Source organism: Nansenia antarctica (genome assembly GCF_963989245.1).
Source record: "Nansenia antarctica genome assembly, chromosome: 2".
Lineage (NCBI taxonomy): Eukaryota > Metazoa > Chordata > Actinopteri > Argentiniformes > Microstomatidae > Nansenia > Nansenia antarctica.
The window spans coordinates 56105752-56126589 of NC_137675.1; the positions used below are offsets into that span (position 1 = coordinate 56105752).

Genomic DNA, 20838 nt, shown 5'->3' on the forward strand with positions numbered 1-20838 from the left:
GAGAGACGCCCGCATTGTTTATTCATCTCTTGCTCATGTTTTTTTTATTTCTCTGTTTATTCTGGAAGTGTTTTAGAATTTGGTTCACGCTCGCCTGATTGTGACCTCAGGGGCCTGTAGGGGGGGCTGTGGGGGGGGCTTGGGAAGCGTCCCAGAGTTGATGCAGAGGAGATCTGACAGTGATGAGTCTATGGCTGTGAGTCCCACAAGGGATGGACAGGGCTCCTGCTAGCAGAAGATAAGCCCTTCTTTATACTCGGTCTCTCTTTCTCTTTCTTTCTCTCGTTCTGGCCTTCTCATACACTCGCATAGGGAAAATAATGGGGGAAAAAAGCCAGGGCCCCAACATCCCTCGGAGTCATTTATCAATGTTGTTTATACAAGCAATGGCTTTTTTGGATGGATCAAAACAAGTCGTTTGAGACGAGCAGGATTTTCGTTTCAGTTTGGGAAGATTGTGTTCACATTCAGGGGGGCAATCTGATAGAACACTTGGGGGAGCCCCTGTTCAATCAACGTGAACATATACAGTACAGGCCAAAAGTTTGGACACACCTTCTCATTCAATGCGTTTCCTTTATTTTCATGACTATTTGGTACATTGTAGATTCTCACTGAAGGCATCAAAACTATGAATGAACACATAGGAATTATGTATTTAACAATAAAGTGTGAAATAACTCTAAATATGTCTTATATTTTAGATTCCTCAAAGTAGCCACCCTTTGCTTTTTTGTTGTTAATAAAATATATAATAATAATATTTAATATAATCTGTGTTAATAATAATATGTTATTATATATATACTATATATTTAATATTATTATTATATATTTTATTAACAACACATTTATTTTATTTTATTAACAACAAAAAAGCAAAGGGTGGCTACTTTGAGGAATCTAAAATATAAGACATATTTAGAGTTATTTCACACTTTTTTGTTAAGTACATCATTCCACATGTGTTCATTCATAGTTTTGATGCCTTCAGTGAGAATCTACAATGTAAATAGTCATGAAAATAAAGGAAACACATTGAATGAGAAGGTGTGTCCAAACTTTTGGCCTGTACTGTATATCTTGGATAAGTCCCAAAAAAACCTATTTGTCATAGCTGGAAGGATGCAGGTTTAGAGTCATGGGTTTATTCTAGACGGCAGCAGTCGTTATAGTGTGAGACAAAAATGATCTCTGCTACATTTGAATACAATACAAAAATGGTGAACCATACTAGTTTCTGTATTCTTTACATGCACGGGCTGAAGACAGTTCACTCACTCTTTGTAGTGTCCCTACTTCACAGAGATTATAATAGAGAGGCTGCCTAATGCTCACATTCCTAAACCAGATAATTCAATTTGTCTTAATCAGTTGACTCAAGCAAAATACAGACTTGCGTCTTAATCGCTTCCATTTATTCATTAGAGCTGGGTCTGGGTCTTAGTTGTTTAGGAAATCCAGTGAGGCAATCTTTTGTATTTATGCATCCATTTATTTGTTAATTAATTTAGTTTTTTTCTTAATTATGGCTGCTTGTTAGTCATATATTCTGGTGATTAATGATGCTGCAGGTAGACCCTCTTTCATCTTGACAGATGCAAAGCGCCAGAACGGTTGAAAGTACATGGTGCTGCCCGCTAGGCACAGGCCCCCCTCCTCCTCTCCTCCCTCTTTTCTTCCTATAGCTCCCACCCCCCCCCCACCTTTTAATCTCACTCTCTTCTGCCTTCTCTCCTCATTTCTCCCTCTGTCACCTTCGCTGTCTGCATGTCCAATGAATCAATTGGCTTGTTATTGCCATCAGAGAGGTGTTGTTCATCTCTCCTTGGCTTTTATGGCCTATTTTATGTATACAATGTATACCACCCAAGCTTTGAAAAACCCTCAAGTATTTTATCATGAACCAGTTGACAACCAAGGCAATGAAGGTAATATCACATGATGTATTTGTTGGTGCGGTGTTCCTCTATTGGTTTACTGACAAACTCTCTGAATTCAACCAGGAAACGCTAAACGTTGAATATATTTTTCATTCTAATGGCCAAAGCATCGTCCACTTCCTGGCCGAGACTTTGACATTGGGGCATGAACGATGTTCACGATCAGAGGTTTGCTCAGGCACTGTCCGTGTCAGGCTGTATCAACTGTGAAGAACTTCAGACGATCGACGATCGACTTCAGACGATCAACGCTCTTTTGCCCCCTCACCTCGGTTTAAAGTCAGAACAACTTTTTTTTATTTGGAATATTCACACTAGATCCCGAGCCTGGTTATCAGTGTCAGTTATGAGTGAGGCAGCGCGACAGCCCGGCGATGGACAGCCGTGGCAGCGGGCCCTCTTAGATCACAGTGATAAGTGGCCCCATGCTGCCAGTAGTAGGAGCAGAGTCTCTGTGTTCCCCCCGACCGTACGTCACGACGCTCCCACTGTCACCGTAGGATCTCTCTCTGCCGAGTGCCATTGGCCAGCTGGGAGAGACGCAGGGCGTTTTAGTGTTCATCACACGTCGGCACAGTCTCCCGGCTCGCTCCCATCAGTCACCGCAGGGCCTGAATCACACAGACCACACCGCTCTCAGTCGGCTACCCTGAAAAATGGCTGCAGTCGTACAGTCAGCGAGCGAACAGGCGGTTTTTTCTTACTTTGCCTCCAGAACTCCAGGGGAACAATGTACGAACAAACCTTGATTGGAGAGGAGGGATTGGTGAGGGATTTGTAAAGAAAGGTTAGTATAAAAAATAACAATGAATATGGCGGGAGTAAGGTTGAATGAGATGGTGAGATTTTAATGTTTAGGGGGGACATATCATCTTACTCTGAGTTGTCCTCATAGGCCCGTAATGAAAGCTTCTCCAGTTCTCCGTTCCTCGCTTGAGGAAATGTAAACAGTCTCTATAATCGATTTGCTCAGAAGTGGAACTATTACCTTTTCATAGACACACACACACAGCTTTTTTGTTTTGGTTTTGGTTTCACCAGCCAAGCTCTCCCCTCGTTGGACAGGTGGTCCTTGACCGTGGAGTGATTACTAGCTGTGAAGAAAAAGTTATTTGTATCTGAAAGGAAACCAGGAAGTATGTGACAACCGGTCATTGCATATTATTGCAAAACTAAATGTTTGCAATTACAATAAAAGCATGTACACATTAGTCTCGGAGGAGATTTTAGCATGTCATTTCAACGATGGTAAAGTAGTTACTGTCGGAACCCTGTCTATTGGAGAGGGCGCTGCTAACTGTTAGCTTGGGCTGCTGTAACAAAGTGGAGAGCAGAGACCCAGAAAAGCTGTCACTACTGGCCTTTGAGGACAACTCAAAGGCCAGGTAGGATGACATTTCTCCTAAACATGAAAACCGGCTGAACCATCCCTTTAACAGGGGTGGTTTGTTGCAGTCGTCTATGCTGTTATCTATTCACTGGTGCACACGTTTTTTTCTTCTTCTTTCGGAATAGCGTTATTCTGTTTGGATGATAAATGGCTCAAAAAGGAGAAATTATAATGCAATAACTTAGTGACTTTTGGACCTGTGTGCGCATGCAGGCCTCCAATAGATTGAAGACAACTAATACGCAGAGAAACATCGCTGCACCCCTGTGCCCATATCAATCATTAAAGCTGTTTTCCTCTCTGCTTTTACCTTCCTCCCCAAGGCAGAAGAAAACAACCAGTTAAATGGTCATTTTATGTATTTTACCATTGAGCCTCATTTAGCAAGAAGAAGAAAAAAAAAGGCAGGTTGATGGAAGCATATATCACACCCACCCTTTTTTTAGCAGCTCTTTCGTCCCTCTCCCCTGATGATATTCTAAAACCGGTCACATCCAACCACCTGCCGTCTTGATCCCCCCCTCCCCCTTCCTCCAATCCATTTCCAAAGACCTCCTCCTTACCACTAATCAATTCCTGTCTATCCACGGGATCTGTCCCAGCTGCCTTTAAGAGTCGAGGCTCTTCTCAAGAAACCAACTCTTGACCCGTCTGCTGTCCATCACTACAGACTGTAGTATCCCTTCTCCCCTTCTTATCTAAAGCCCCTGAACGTGCTGTCTCTAACCAACTGTCTCACTATCTCCTTCAGAACAACCTCCTTGACCCTTACCAATCCGGCTTTAAGGCTGGGCACTCAACAGAGACTGCTCTCCTTGCTGTCAAGGAGCTCCACTCTGCTCAAGCCTCTCCTCTGTTCTCATTCTTCTGGACCTGTCTGCTGCCGTCAAACACAGTAAACCACCTAATCCTTCTCTCCACTCCTCTCAGAACTAGGCATCTGTTGCTCTGCACTCTCCTGGTTTACATGGTACCTGGCCGATCGCTCTTACCGGGTGACGTGGTAAGGGTCGATGGTCCTCACCACTGGGGTCCCTCAGGGCTCCATCCTAGGGCCCTTACTGTTCTCCCTTTATACCAAATCTCTCAGCTCAGTAATTTCCTCACATGGTTTCTCCTACCACTGCTACGCAGATGACACTCAACTCTTTCTCTCTTACCCCCCCCCCCCCCTCTGACTCACAGTTGGTGACGCGTCTCAGCGTGTCTTGCAGACATTTCTGCTTGGATGTCAGTGCACCACCTCAAGCTCAACCCTAACAAGACTAAGCTGCTCTTCCTCCCTGGGAAAGCCTGTTACTGTTACGGTCCTGCTACTGTAAGCAGTCCCAGAGCAAGAAGCTTTGTGATACAGTATGAATCCAGTCCCAGTAATATCAACAAGCATGATGACATCTGTGTTTTGGTAGTCTGGCTGACCCCTCTGGAATTGGTCAACAGAATATGTTGATTAATTAATGAAACGGAAGTAAAGGTCTGGGATGACTTGGCCGTATGGAACACGTGACTTTGGGGAAAAATGTGCACACATGCTGCGATTAACCAGGCCAGGAGATTGGCTAGCATGCTTGGCATGATGCAGGCTAATGCTAATGAAACACTGTTCTACACACTTAACTCTCATGCGGACAAATCCCAAACAATGGTAAATGGAGCATAGCGTTCAGGCGGGGCACTCTGTTAAGTCAAAGGCGCAGCTGTCAGGTGACAGGACAGCTGGTTCACTGGATGCACAAACACAGTCACATGTCCAGTGAAGGACAGAGGCTTATAAGTGGCCCTGTTAACACACCGCCATAGCAGTCAACAGTTGTTACGTCGTTGTCCTGACTATGAGAGCAACTTTAACGTCTGTTTTATATAGTGCGACACTATATAGTTGCGACAGACAGTCCTTTCTCAAGGTTTGATGTATCAGTATCTGTGCACTGAACCATAGTTTTTTTTCTGATAAATAATCAGACTTCAACATAAACTAGCATAAATATGAAAAATAGCTCATGTAAAAATGTGAAGTAAAGGTGACATCACGATACTTTATTAACTCTAATTAACGTCTGTTATTTCTTCAAGATGTCTCCAGATTTACTCGGTACGGCAGCTTGTGATTAGCATGATATATTTAGATGTGGGGCTACTAGGTTATTTAAATTAGCTAGAGGAAAAATATGTTATGTGCACACAAGCTGTAAAATGTAAAATACTAAATCATGAACAGTTTTTTAAAATAAACAAATATGTACACTCACTGAACATTTTCTTAGGAACATTATACTAATACTGGGGTAGGGCCTCCCTTTTCTCTCAAAACAGCCTAAATTCTTTGTGGCATTGATTCCACAAGATGTTGGTAACATTCCTTTGAGATTCAGAGGTCCAGATTGTGGTTCCTGTAGGCTAATGGGACTGTGTGGTTCAGGAGGGTGAGTCATTCCCCAGCACCCAGTGAGGGGGCTCACCTGTCCTGTCCTGCCATGCACAGACAGAGGCCTGGCACCTTTGCAGGCTGCCTGGCTAGGGACCTCATTAGGAATATGGCCGTCTGGAGTGGGCAGGGCTGTTGGAGGTGCTGAGTGGGATTGCTTGGAGAGAGGGAGGAGGGAGAGGGAGGAGGGAGCGAGAGGGAGAGAGAGAGCTGCAGCTATCAGAGCCCTCTGGTCCTGACATTGGGACATGATGAGAGAAGGATGGTGTCCTTTGAGCGTTGTCATTTTCTAGGTCGCTCTATATTAAGGGTCTGTCTATCGAGGCATGGAGGACCTGTAACTCCCTCATATACTTGCCATCAAATGGTCATTTTTCTTCATGTAGGCCCATAACATCTAGCCTATTTCCTCGTGTTCATTCTATCCACTCACCTACTACACTACGGTAGATACACATTGCATCGAAATGAATTATAGATGATGATTGAGAGAGAATATTATTGTTCCATATTTATGAAATTTACTTGCAATTGATATCAAATAACATCTTAAAAGGTTGTCCCAGAGGGTCTGTTTAGTTTCTTTGCTTCCCTGAGCACAGCTCTAATGGGCTGTAAGAGAGACTGTCCTACCCTGTTGGCTGTGGTTATAGTACACAGCCCATTGTTTGTATCAGCAGTCAGCCTGGTCACCTGAGCAGTTCCTCATCTCTGACTTAACGTTTATTGCGTTTCACTCAAGTGTGTGATTGGAGCACGCCTCGGCCCTGCTGAAACTGTTATCTGATATCGAGGCAAGAAAATAGCTGATGCTTAAGAATGTCATTGTCATCAAAAGGGAAATGCTTTTGGTCATTGAAAGTGTCACTCTGGGGGGAGGAAAAAATTATTTGCGCACCTTGAAGGAGGGAGAGAAACCCCCCCCCCCGAAAGAAACCTCTCCACCAATTGATTCGTGCCACTTCCTCTCCAGACACGATTTGTTCTCACTATTGATACATTTATTACATAGAGCATGAAACGTAAGCACTTTGTGGGAGAAGAGAGAACATGCATAGACAAAAATCTATACCCGTGCAGCGGGGGGGAAAAGAGTGAGATGAAGAAATCAGCCCAGCAGCTTAAACATTGAATTAAATGAATAAATGCATTGGCACCAAGCGCCAGTCAATCTTCCTGAGCCTTAGGAGTCGAAGGTATGAAATTGTAGTTATGCATTCCAGCCTTTGCTCGACTCCCGTTTTCTTGGCAGGGATACTTGTTACGCTTTGAGTCAGGAGTCTTCGCTCTCTCCTTCACAGTCCTGAATGTCCACCTGTGTGCCCGGGCCCATAGGCGCTGTCTGTTCAGTCCGATATTAATAGCAGAACCACATTTCAGAAAGGAAGATCACTGAGCACAGTAGGTGCTGAGGTGAAGGGATTTTGAAAGGACATGTTTTCAGAGTCGTCCGACCCGGTGACGTCAATGGCCGAGCGACCGGACTTAAATTAGACGACAACAATGTAGCCTGGCTTGTTAGCGATACGGTCTCTCCGGGCTTTACAAGCCCGTGAGTCAATTCTCACCGTTCGATGTGTGTGTGTGTGTGTGTGTGTGTGTGTGTGTGTGTGTGTGTGTGTGAAAAGCCTTTGAAAAGCCGTGAATAGCTTTTGGTTGTCTATAAGCAGTATGAGCTCATCCCCCCTAAGCCTTGTTGATACCCTGTCACAACATTGTTTCATTTTGTATAGTTCTGCCAACACCTTTTTCGCGTTGAGAATACTGCTCGTAAAGTTCTTGGTCTAGGCCTTGTCAACTTGAACAGGTCAGTTTCAGGACCGGAGGTCAGGAGGTGAGGTGTGTGTGTGTGCCTGTGGAGTCAACCCATGACGCCGTGACTCACCACCGCCCGCCCATCACCCCGTCACCCCACCCTTCCACCCACCCACCCACCCACCCACAGAGATGCTGCTTCCAGTTGCTCCTCCGCAATTACCTGATCCTAGAAACAGCCACCTAGGAGACTGTTTTGTTCATTTTAATGAGCTTTCTTTTGCCCTCTTCACCTCCTCCTCCCCCTCTGTCTTCATCCTCCTGTCTCCCTGCTTTTGTAGTAAGATTGGTGCTGGGCTGTGAGGAGCAGAGAATAGAACATTGTGTTATCTTCTGCAGCAGTACCTCATGTGGTTCCGCCTGGCCCTCTCTCTCTCTCTTCTTCTCTTCCTCTCCCTGTGCCCCCCCCCCCGCGCTCCTGTGGCCCTGCCAACTCTCTTGGTCTGAGTCACCCTAGAGCACATGGCACCTGACGCCCTCTCCCCCGCTCCCACTCCCTCCTCTTCCTCCCCGTACTCGTGCTCTCTTCCTCCAGCCCTGGCCTCTATGCCAACCTCTCCCTTCCTGTCCTGGCCTTCGCATGTCTCCTAGCCAGTGTGAAGTCACCCCTACTCCCCTTATTACCATCACAAAGCCTGGCTGGAAAGCCCAGTTTGGCCCCAGTTCTGCTCCCTCTGTGGAGAGATGAAAGGCCTTCTCCAACCTTCTAGAATACCTTACTACACCTAAGCCATCCTACTACTCAGAGTAACTGGATGGTTGAAATTGGTTAGAGTGTGTGTGTGTGTGTGTGTGTGTGTGTGTGTGTGTGGGTGTGTGTGTTTATGTGTTTATGTGTGTGTGTGTGTTTGTTTGTATTTGTGTGTGTGTGTTTGTGTGTGTGGGCGTGTGTGCGCCTGGTGCGCCTGGTGCGCCTGGTGTGTGTGTGTGTGTGTGTGTGTGTTTGTGTGTGTGTGTGTGTGTGTGTGTGTGTGGGTGTGTGTGGGGGGGGGTGTATTGATTCATATGTGGTACAAGATGTAACCGACCGCATGCGATGGGTTAAACCCATCAGCCATGTGCAACCCACAGTGTCCTCCCTTTTCATCCACACACAGACCCACTTTACTGACCCACTCTACTCTAATCACTCCCCCCCGCGGCTGTACGACTCCCCTAACACCGTGACCACAGTCTCATCCTCCACAAACCTATCTCCTCTCCTACAGAGACCCTACGTCGCCTCGGGCTACGACAATGGAGTGCTCTGCGTCATTTCTAATGGGAGAGCAAGAAACGCAGAATCAAAGCTTTTTTTCGAAGCCCACAGAAAGAGAGAGAGAGAGAGAGCTCTGTACAGCGTGTCCACATCTGACGACTGTATTTCCACAGATTTCAATGTTTTTTCCGATTTCGATAACGTGCTCCGGAGTTCTGTCCTTGACAGACACACGTCAGACACACACACACACACACACGCAGACGTGAGGCTTCCCATCATGTCTTCTTCCCAAGGCCCCCCAACTGACGTGGGGTGACAGTCCATCATCCGTTATGGCATGGCAGATGGATGGATGGGAGGGCTCAGGTTCTGTGACGGACTGTTGTCTTGGCCCTGGAGGGGATGAAGCATAGGTGTGTTTAACCGCCTCAGACCACCAGGGGATTGAGACACGTGGACACCCTGACATCGCAGGAACCGGTCGGACCAGCTTGAAATATGACCGCCGGTCACTCAGCCTGCTACTCAGACCACTAATAACTTGGTTTTGGCACACCCACCCTCTCTCTATAAATAAAGACCCATCCATTACCAACCGAATGAGTGTTCGCAAATGTATGCATGGGACTCGATTGCGGTCATACATATTCAGAAGCCGGTATTGATTTGTCGACCCTACTGCCGTATTAGTTCCTATTCAGCGCTTTCACAGCCGACGCGAGGGTTTTCAGTTCCTCTTTCTTTCTCTCTCTCTTTCTCTCTCTCCATAAATCTGGAAATAATAGGGTCTTTAAACAAGTCTGTTTCCACTGTACCCTGTCGACCGGTCTCACACCGGAGGGTCTCAGTCATTAGCGTTCAGCCAACCGGGCCTGTTTCTATCTGCTGCCCGCTATCCTCTACATGATGTGTAGATCGGCCCGTAAACGTGGGTCTTTCTCACACCCCTGGCCGCTGTCCTGTCCTGTCAACTCAAAGGGTGTCATGGAGGTAGAAAAGAGACACGGAGAGTGAGGCCGCCGAAGAAGATCTGTGTTTGTTGGAACGTTTCTGTCATTCGTCCCCCCTCCCTCGCTCTTTCTCTCCCTCTCTTTCTCTCTACCTCATCCCTTTCTGATTGAACTCTCATACCTCAGCCAGGGCCTCATCAGGGATCTTGCTCGCTCACTCCATCCCTCCCTCCCTCCCTCCCTCCCCTCCCTCCCTCCCTCCCTCCCTCCCTCCCCTCCCTCTATCCCTCTATCCTTCCCTCCCTCCCTCCATCCTTCCCTCCCTCCTCCCCTCCCTCCTCCCCTCCCTCCATCCTTCCTTCCCTCCCTCCCTCCCTCCATCCATCCTTCCCTCCCTCCCTCCATCCTTACCTCCCTCCTTCCTTCCTTCCTTCCTTCCCTCCCTCCCCTCCCTCCCTCCCTCCCTCCCTCCCTCCCTCCCTCCCCTCCCTCCTTCCTTCCCTCCCTCCCCTACCTCCCCTCCCTCCAAGCTTCCCTCCATCCCTCCCCTCCCTCCCTCCCTCCTTCCTTCCCTCCCTCCCCTACCTCCCTCCCTCCCCTCCCTCCATCCTTCCTCCTTCCCTCCCTCCATCCCTCCTTCCTTCCCTCCCTCCCTCCCTCCCTCCTTCCCTCCCTTCCTCCCTCCCTCCCTCCCTGTGTACCCAGCCCTGTGGCTGCGCTCCTCGGTTGACATGGCACTGAAGTGACTTGGCCCTGAGATCAGCCGTCACTCAACCTCACCACTCAGACATGGAATTGTCTGGGAGAAGGAGGACGGAGGGCGAACAAGAAATAGAGGATAGGGGGCTAGACAGACAATGGAGGGGGAGAGAGAGATAGAAGAGGGTGATGATGGAACGAGAGGGGGGCGGGGGGGGGGGGGTGGCGGACTGAGGGAATCAGAGAGGGTTCCTGAGCCAATGCACCTGATTGGAGGCTTCGATAAAGCTCCAGCTCTGATATGACGCAATCAGTGCCAGCCTTCAGAGCCTTCAGAGGATTTGAAATGTATTTTCTGGGTTTTTCGGTATCGGTCGGAACAGGGGAAGATTCTTTTTTTTTTTTTTTCTCTGTTCTCTCTGTGACATCACTGTGAGATTGGTTCCTCTGACTCTGACTGACTGTCTCAAATGGAAGGTCTGATTACCCTCCAGGACGTTTAGTGTCCGTTCGAAATGACTTTGTCCCACGTCGTGCCTACGTTGTAGTAGATGTTTTGTTGACGATGATACACTGATGCGAAGCCTGTGTCTTGCTCATACACACACACACACACACACACACACACTCGCACTCATACTCGCACACACACACACACACACACACTCACACTCGCACTCACTCTCACACACACACACACACACACACACACACACACACACTCACACTCACGCACACTCGCACTCGCACTCACGCACACGCACACACACACACACACACACACACACACACTCACACTCACACACCCACACCCACACCCACACCCACACACACACACACACACACACCCACACACACACACACACACACACACACACACTCACACACACACACACACACACTCACACACTCACACCCTGACAGTGACATGTGTCCTTGCATGGTGCACGTCCAGTGATTACAAAGTGATTTAGCGTGTTTCTTCTCTCTCTGTCCTTTCAGAGCGTCTTCGCTCTGACGCTGGGCCCGTTCACCTTCTTCAACGCCCAGAAGACCAAGTACCTCCAGATCGTCACCTCCATCATGCGCTGGATCGGTAAGAGTGACCCCCCCCTCCCTCCTTTACACCGCCTCCATCGACCAGCCACGCTACTCAGACATACAAACACACTGACGGATAGCACAACATCCCCGACAGACCCAAAAAAGTCAAGTCATCTTTATTGATGAAGCACATTTAAAAACAACTTGCGCTGACCAAAGTTGCTGTACATTGAATAAAATCACAATGTATAGAATCACAATAACATAAGCATAATAGACATACATAGAAACATACATAAAGAACATCAACGGGCACAAATCAAAAGCACATTAGGGAAACGCTAAAGAATGTGAGTGTGTTTTTAGCCTGGACTTAAAGGGATCGATGGAGGGGGCAGATCTGATCGAGAGTGGGGGGGGGGGGGGTGGGCTATTCCACAGTCTAGGGGGCTGGAACAGAAAACAGGTTGCTCTTTTATTTGGGTTTTGCTCTGGTAGTTTAATACAGTATTCTACTATGTAAGCCTAGTCTAGCCTCCTCTGGTTATGACTAGCCTTCTAATCCCCGAGGTATTTCATGAGAGAGCGAGTCTGTCATGGATATTTACGGACTGTTTGTTACAAATTGGGTACGGCGTATTTTTTTAAATGTAGCTGAACGCTTTTGGGTGTGTACTTTCTTTCTTTCTTTAAATATCACAAACTCCATTATCCCCGGTTCACGGTTCGTAGTTGCACGCCTTTTCATAGATTGCTCTTTGCCACCGTAGCGAATTTAGGAGAGACGCTTTTTTTTCTTCTTTTTTTTTCACCTGGCTGAAGGTGAAGGTCTCTCCACCTCTGTTTACGCCAAACCTGCCCCCCCCACCCTCTCTCTCTCTCCCTCTCTCTCTCTCTCTCTCTCTCTCTCTCTCTCTCTCTCTCTCTCTCACACACACACCTCCTCTCTCCCTTCCATCCTCCCACCCTCCCTCCCTCCCCATCCTTCTCTCCCTCCCTCTCTCCCCTCGCCTTTTCTCCCTTCCCATCCTTCTCTCCCTCCCTCTCTCCCCTCACCTTCTCTCCCTCCCTCTCTCCCCTCACCTTTCCTCACTCCCTCCCTCTCTCCCCTCACCTTCTCTCCCTTCCCGTCCTTCTCTCCCTCCCTCTCTCCCCTCACCTTGCCTCTCTCCCCTCACCTTCTCTCCCTCCCTCTCTCCCCTCACCTTCTCTCCCTTCCCTTCCCATCCGTCTCTCTCTCTCTCTCCCTCCTCCACTCCTCCTTTACCTCCGTCCCTCTGCCGCTGCTGCTGCTGCTGCCTCCGTGGCTCCTGCGCCGCGCCCGGCTCCGTCCATCACGCCGCGGTCCCGCTCCGTGTCTCTGATTCCCATCTCCTCTCATCCCTCAGCCTGACAGGGCTGACAGGCCGTCCCGGGCCTGATTGGACCGTCACTCACAGGGCGACGGACGAAAATAAACCGCCCGTCTTGGACCCCGCCGTTAAAATCACAACACCACTGAATCATGGCCTCTCTCTCTCTCTCTCTCTCTCTCTCTCTCTCTCTCTCTCTCTCCCTCGCCACCCCCCTCACAGGCACAGGCACGTCCCACATAAACAACAACGCACACCTAAGCACACATACAGAGACCCCGCACGCACCCACACGCACACACACACACACACAAAACACTCAACACACACAGAGACGTACACACACATCTCACACGCCGTACACTTTTCCGGGGCTGTCCGCAAAGCACTCTGGGATGTTGGTGATGGTTGGCTCCGCCCCCCTCACTCTCCCGTGGCTGTACCCCCCGCCCTCCCCCCCGGGCTCTAACGTGTGATTGATTGGCCGTGTCACCTCTGCAGGCCTCACTACAGCACCGGCTAATGATTCAAAATGGCTGCAGTGGCAGCTCTTTGTTTCCCCGACTGCACCAGCGCCATGGGCCACGGACAGGGGGGGGGATAGATGGCCTGCCTTCATAACATAAGAGGATGAAAGCTGTGAGATAAAGCATCCGTCAACGAGGGAGTTTGAGACCATTTTTAAATCCCGTGAGAGAAACATTAGGGGTTGGAAGTTTTAGGAGGAAGAGAAATTGATGGGGTAAAAACAGAACTCCCGTTGCTTGAGTCCTGAACCTCCAATCAACAGTGTTATTCGTTAGTTTGAAGGGTCGTTTATTTATGTTCAGCCTATTTGTTTGAAGAAACCGTAAATCGGGCACCAGAATAATCACCGCAGACCTATTTCAACAGTTAAATGCAGGGTATTAAATGTTCAATGAAAGCCATCGTGGCTATTCAACACGCAGTCAGTTGGTTTTACGATCCCCAAGTATGTGTTTAGGAGTTACCTGTCGACCTGGCAAACTTGTTGTGACCCTCTTCTCTTCGTTTCAATTGGTCTCCTTTGGACAAAGATGCCCTCTGTCTTCGCTACTGCACTCTGTCTGGCAAAGCTAAACCCCTAGGATTTGTGGGTATGAGGGTTTACAAGCCTCTCAAACCCTGAGAGAGAGAGAGCTCACTGACAAAGTTCTCCAGAGTAATTGGGTTTTTGCAGTAGTCGCCCGATGTTAAAAGAGCCCGTTTCTTTTTTCTTTTAACATCAGGCGACACTGCAAAAAACCCAATAGATTGGAATGGAATAGCTCTCATGTAATGTATGGATCTATTTGATTGTGGCAGTGCTCTGGCCATAAACTAGAAAGGTAAGTGTGGTTGGAACAGAAGACATATCACTTCAAGGCAAACGAACGATCGCCAAATCGATGCGTCTTCAGAATGCATGCTAAGCCTTTTTTTTTTTGTCCATTAGGAATGTTATTAGGTCGTTTGTATGCGCTTTAGCTGACCCTCTCTAGAAGTTCTCCCCCCTCCGGCGTCAAGTCTCTATGGTTGCAAGGCAAACCTATGTTTATTTCAATTCCTCGACCATTTCCTGTTGTCTAAAGGCGCTTTGGATTATGAATGTTTTCATTTGGTAGTTGGCTAGCGGTGGGTAAGACAAGGTGTTTTGTGTGTGGGGGGTGATGGACCGTACCGTGCTCTCGAGGCATTGTGTTCCCTGAAGAAATTAAGTTTGCCCTGCAGCGAGAACACACAGAGTGATTCTAATGAGGTGTTCCGGCACTTTCCAGGGTAGTGTTCTCTGATCTGTTTGTTTTGGTTCCACGTGCGTGCCGCTTGTGGTGATTTTAGTAAAGCGTGACTCCTGGGAGGTAGTCGACCGCTCACTATAAAGTATGTAACGGTAAACCTCTTGTTTCTATTATTTATGGGTCAGGTTCATTACGGCTTAAAGAAAATGTCATTAGTATGCCGCGCGAATGCAGCCTCGGAGGCTCGCAGGCCTGTGGTCTTGAGTAAAATTTACCCTCATTAACTCCAGCATGTGTTTGGGTAATCTCGTTGCTCCGAAGACGCTTCATGAACGTGGTATCTTTCTAATCATCCTGTGATTTCTTTTCCTACCTGCATCTCAAGCACCCCTAATTAGCATGAATATCAGACCCCTCATTAATATTAATGAAGCAAAAACAACCAAAACAAAATGACACCCTAGGCCAGAGTGTTTTTTGAGGGATGTTGTACAACCAATACTCCTCATTTCACATTCTATCGACGGTGTCTTCTGATTTTGTTCGCGAAAACCTGCGCGTCCGTACAAAACGGTGCTAATGGCAGCGCGGTAGGCTACGTACGTTTTCTTGAAACACGTCTGTTAATAATCCTGTCTCCCGTGACGGACATGCTGAGAAATGTGCTCTAATGATGTGCTCTCTGGTCTCAAATCCTGAACTTGATCTTTATTTTATATTCCCCACACAATTTAGAACCACCGCGCCTCCAAAACGCACTACTAAGATTTCTTCTTTCTTTCATCAGCGACGGTCATAATGCCTGAATCCCTTTGACCGAGACATTCTAACAGGGTCTGCGGTAGTCGGAGGCACAGACCAGGTCACATGACTTTTATATATAACATTAGTATTTTACCCCTCATTTGGCAGTGTCTCCATTACTTTTTAAGATGGCAGATTTCATACCCGAGATATTCCACCTCTGCCATTTTCCCCCATTCCGGCTCCCTCCATTTCTTCCTCCATCACTATCCTCTCTCACGTCCCGTCCCCTCTCTCTCCGTCCTGCTCATTACTCACCTCAGACAAGAGGACAAGCGGTTGGGTGCCCCTGCGCGCGTCGCCAGTCACCCATGTTGCCCTGTGGGGGAGAGTGGAGGGGGTGGTGGTAAGGGGGTAGTGGTGGTGTTGGCGGGCGAGTGCTAAGTAGAGTGCAGTTGTGGGGAGTGTCAGGGGAGCTGCCTTGGGTTGTGTTGGAGCTTTGGTCTCTGATCCCTGCCTGTGGCCTTGTCACTGTCATTGTCACTCAGAAAGCGCCCCCCCCCCTCTCTCCTGTCCAATGAGGCCTACAACACTCCCATCCCTCCCTCCCTCCCTCCCTCCTCCACCCGCTAAAAAACATGAGTGACTTTCAGGCCACATTTGTAGTCCCCTTTAGCTTCCTCCTTGTTCCGGCTGGTAACACCGTCAGTCTCCTGACATGAAGCTCCACCGTGGTGCAGCCCAGCGTTCCACCCAGACCCAGTGGTGATTTAATGTTTTTCACAGGCTTCGACATCCAGCCATTTTGGCCCCAGTTTGTGATTCCTCCACTCTTGAGAAGCCACATATCACACCCTCTCACACCCTCTCACACCCTATCACACCCTCTCCCCACCCTCTCCACACCCTATCACACCCTATTACACCCTCTCACACCCTCTCACACCCTCTCACACCCTCTCACACCCTATTACACCCTCTCACACCCTATCACACCCTATCACACCCTCTCACACCCTCTCACACCCTCTCACCTCTCACACCCTCTCACACCCTATCACACCCTCTCACACCCTATCACACCCCCTCACACCCCCTCACACCCTCTCACACCCTCTCACACCCTCTCACACCCTATCACACCCTCTCACACCCTCTCACACCCTCTCACCTCTCACACCCTCTCACACCCTATCACACCCTCTCACACCCTATCACACCCCCTCACACCCTCTCACACCCTATCACACCCTCTCACACCCTATCACACCCTCTCACACCCTCTCACACCCTCTCACACCCTCTCACACCCCCTCACACCCCCTCACACCCCCTCACACCCCCTCACACCCCCTCACACCCTCTCACACCCTATCACACCCTATCACACCCTTTCACACCCTTTCACACCCTCTCACACCCTCTGACACCCTATCACACCATCTCCCCACCCCATTCACCTCTGTTAGGGTCAGGCATCAGAACATCAGTTCTGACAAGACGGCCCGCAGCGCCGTTGCACAGACAGATTGCCCCCCTGTGGTCCGCAGTGACCGTCTGGACATATAGATTCCATCACTCGCACACACAGAGAAACAATCTGTGCTTAATCCTCCTAGGGGAGGGGGGGGGGGTCTCACACACACACTCCTTAAGTTGGCAAACATCTCCATGGGTGGGTGAGTGATGTGTGCAGATGAACCTCCTTCCTGCTTTCCTGCCCTTCCAATCCCCTCAGCAGCCTGTGAAGAGAAGGGGATCATTATCTGGCCTTCACAGCGGGCGGTGGAGCGGGGGGGGGGGGGGGGCGGAGAGAGCAGTGCCACTGCACTCCTGACAGCCGGGAGAGCTGGTCCTTTAATTGATATTGAGTGGTGTTAGCGGAGGGGAACGGACGGAGAGGCCCCTTCGCTTCGGTAAACGAGTATTAATCACCCCTCTTCTGTCTCCCCCGGGGGACGGCTAGATAGAGGTGTGGGGCCTCCCCTGGGCCATCTATTACCCTTACAGGCCTGGCATATGGACCCTGTGGCTGGGAAAGTGGAAATCATGCATCGCGAGCAGCTCTCCCGCCCCCCCCCCCCCCCGACTGTCACATTAGTTTCTGTAGAGAGGGTAAAGTGAAACAGACCCTGCCCAGTTTGGAGAACATCCGTCTGAAGTTTGGAGAGAGGGTGTGATATTAACTGAGTCCTTTAATCTGTGTACCAGGAACAAACCAGACAAAACACCCCAATAGCTCAGATCACCAAACCACCAGCCACAATGATGAGTGAGTCTCCATCCATCCCCTGGTCTTGGTTTCCTGAGTTCTCAGGGGAAGTCTGGTGCTGCCGGTTGCAGTTTAAAGCATGGAGAGGCCGCAAGTGTTGTTTATGAATGTCAAGGAGGCTCTAGAGGCTGGTCGAGTACAAAACTGTAGGCTAGCTTAGTCCACAGTGTGTAAGTCACGCGGTGGACGGGACGTTGAAATATGGCGGTGCGTTAATGAACTTTCCAGCTGTTCAGAGTCTTGGGGGAAATTGCATTCGAGGAAAACTGCAGGTTTGTAATGCATCGTTCATTTTCATGTCACGCTGCATATTACTTACAGTCAACACTGACCAGGGAGTTGTTGCCCCAGGAGAAATCTGTCTCAGCTCAGACACTCTTTTAAAGCCGTTTCCCCCCCGAGGACAGAATCTCCTAAATGGTGCACTTTTCCTCTGGCCTCTGTCCTGTTAAGGAGTGTGGCCAGCATCTGTTGAAAACCATGGACGCGGGTATATATTTCCGTCCATTTTACAACCCCCCGTGTCCTCCTCCTCTCTCTTCCCCACTCCCACTATTATTGATGCCCGGTGTTTCTTTGTGTAATGAGAACCCTGATTTCCTTGTGAGATGATAAATTCGGGGGTGATTAGAGGGATGCTGGGAGGATGTCTGCTTTGCTGGAGCACAGGATCTATTGGAGCTCCGTCCCCGGTAACTAAGCCCTTAATCATGGCTGTTGCCTCCCCGTCCCCCCACTTTACCTCCCTCTCGCCTCCGTTTCCTTGTCTCAGAGAGGGGTGGGGAGAATGTTAATGCAAGACACTGTGTTTCTAGAAGGCTTGGAGTCATCCAGAAGTCCCCTTACGGTTTTAATTCCCGTGTTTTTATGCAAAACCTTTGCCTGACCTTTGTCTGACCTCACATCATTGATTGAGTAATAGCAATCAAACCATGCTCAGGAACAGGCTTCTTGTGATGTTGCACGCAGAACTTCTTTTTGGAACATTTGACTTCAGGCTCATTAGTCAGTCCTCTCGTTTGGTAGTGGAGACAGAGGAGCCAGATAAGGCTTTGCTTTTTTAATTCCTTAGTGCACAGGTGTGTCCGCTGCATCATGACTCAACCTTACTTTGCCCATTTAGTTTATTACTGTATACCGTATTTTCCGCACTATAAGGCGCACTTAAAAGCCTTTAATTTTCAAAAAAACCGACAGTGCGCCTTATAACCCGGAGCGCGTTATATATGGATCAATTGGTTAATTTGTTGATCCATACTGGTTGTACACGGCGCTCAAGGCGCTCTGTCAAAATGTTTCAGTACGACTGGTAAACTACAAAGCCGCACCGCTTGCAGCATTACGGTAATCAGTAAACACCGGTATACTGTGCTTACTCACAGTCCCACACCACTTGTGTAAGACCCCAAGTAAAGAAGACTAAACAGAGTTTCCGAGGGAACAAAGTGAGATTCTTGGTGCTTTCAACTTGAAGTTTTAAAGTACCCACTCGATATAATAAACAACAGTTTAACGATCACTAAACACTTAGCATTTGTGTATTGGATTCATTATTCTCGTTTGCCGGAGGCTACCGGTAAGGGAGGGTTGACTTGTAAACAAAGTTTCGTTTTAGCTCGTGTTCAAAAGCAAGAACTGTGTGTTCATCTAGTTATGTGTAGTTATGTGTTTTTAGCATGTCGATGTTCTCCCAGTATGTTGTCATGTTATTAAAATACAGTTTAGACCTTCGTAGCGATGTGTTTTGTTAGCTGTTAGCCGCTAGCAGCGTTTGTTGTGGTTTGGTCAGAGTCACTTTTCTCCCATTCAGTGTTTGAGGTGAACCAACATTCAAATACGCCTGTCGTGTTCAATCTTTCTCTGATTTGAATGTATGACACATCATTTGAAAGCTTACAATCTGTAGTTTAAGCATGTGTAAAAACTGAAAAAGTACGTTGCACATTTCACCAGGAGCTGTCACATATTGGTTGTTGGTTATAATTGTATAGCCTATTGGTTGTTTTCTGGTGTTGTTTTGCTCTGTTTGTAGTCTACTTGATGTATTTTTATCAGCTGTTAAATCACCACAGCGGTTAATCCACTAATAGAGATAATAGCAGATTGAAAATGCTTGTAGCTAACTACTCTATATCTCGTGGTTGCAGCTATTGCGAATTGCTATTCACGCGAGTCAGCTGTGAATCACCGCAGGTCCTTGACGCTTGTTGCAAAAATGGATGACGAACGGCTGATACTTGAGGTGGAAAAATATATATTTTTGACAGTGGAGCAGGTAGAACGTTGACGGTGACAACGCTCAGGTGGAGCTTGGACAACGGGAAGTTGACACAACACCGATGGAGAAGTGACGCAACGCAGTAGGTGGAGCTTGGGCGTAACGCAACCCCAGTCAAACGTTTGACTGCAGTATCTATTCTATGCGCCTTATAATCCGGTGCGCTTTATAATCCGGTGCGCCCTGTATATGAAAACAGTTCTAAAATAGGCCATTCATTGAAGGTGCGCCTTATAATCCGGTGCGCCTTATAGTGCGGAAAATACGGTATATGATCTAGATGATAATGGACAATTCCTACATATTTACAGTGCACCTGTTGAATATTTCATCTCACTGTTGGAACATTGTATGTGAACAATTTGGATAGTTTAGAAGTAGTCCGGAAGACATGATGTTGTTTTTAAGCAACACTTTCGTTCTGCCCGTTGGTTGAGAAGTTCACCAAACCCCCCCCCCCAATGTGTTTACAAGATCCCAGGCTTTTGTCTCAGCCGTGGCTCATCCCAGCCCCTCGGGGGTCTTAAAAAAAAAGCCAGGTGCGCTTTATTTCTTATCGGAGGCTAATGTGCAATTTGCGGTGTCACAGCTGACTGACTGGACTAATTGATGTTTTCTTGAACCCGGTAGATAAAGTCATGGAGTTTTGATTCCCCCGCCCCTATGGACCAGTGCAGCTGTAGGCCGCCCTGAACGCTAGGCCAGCTGCCGCTCTGAGCCCCCTGATAGGCCCGTCTGAGATGACAGGGCTGGCAGGCGTCAAACCCGCCAGGCGGAGCCGCCGTTATCATCACAGGCTATCCCACCTGCCGTGACCCGGGGGGGGGGGGGGGGGGGGGCGATGTCCCCCCCATGTCTGGTAACCACGACGATGGCGCGTTGATAGGATATCAGAGACTTCACATGGGCAGTACGTAAAACTGTCTAACCGCGGTGAAAACCCAGGCAGGATGCCGAAAGCTTCTGGCTATTACCACAGGGACTTC

At 48.5% G+C, this 20838-nt stretch overlaps 1 protein-coding gene across 1 annotated transcript in view; it reads left to right on the top strand.

The window, feature by feature from the left end:
- Positions 1-20838, top strand: part of tmem104 (transmembrane protein 104) — a 63266-nt gene that overhangs the window by 32655 nt on the left and 9773 nt on the right. The window contains exon 9 of the mRNA XM_080524513.1: positions 11426-11519. Coding sequence (XP_080380639.1) covers positions 11426-11519 — 94 coding nt within the window. The remainder of the gene's footprint in view (positions 1-11425; positions 11520-20838) is intronic.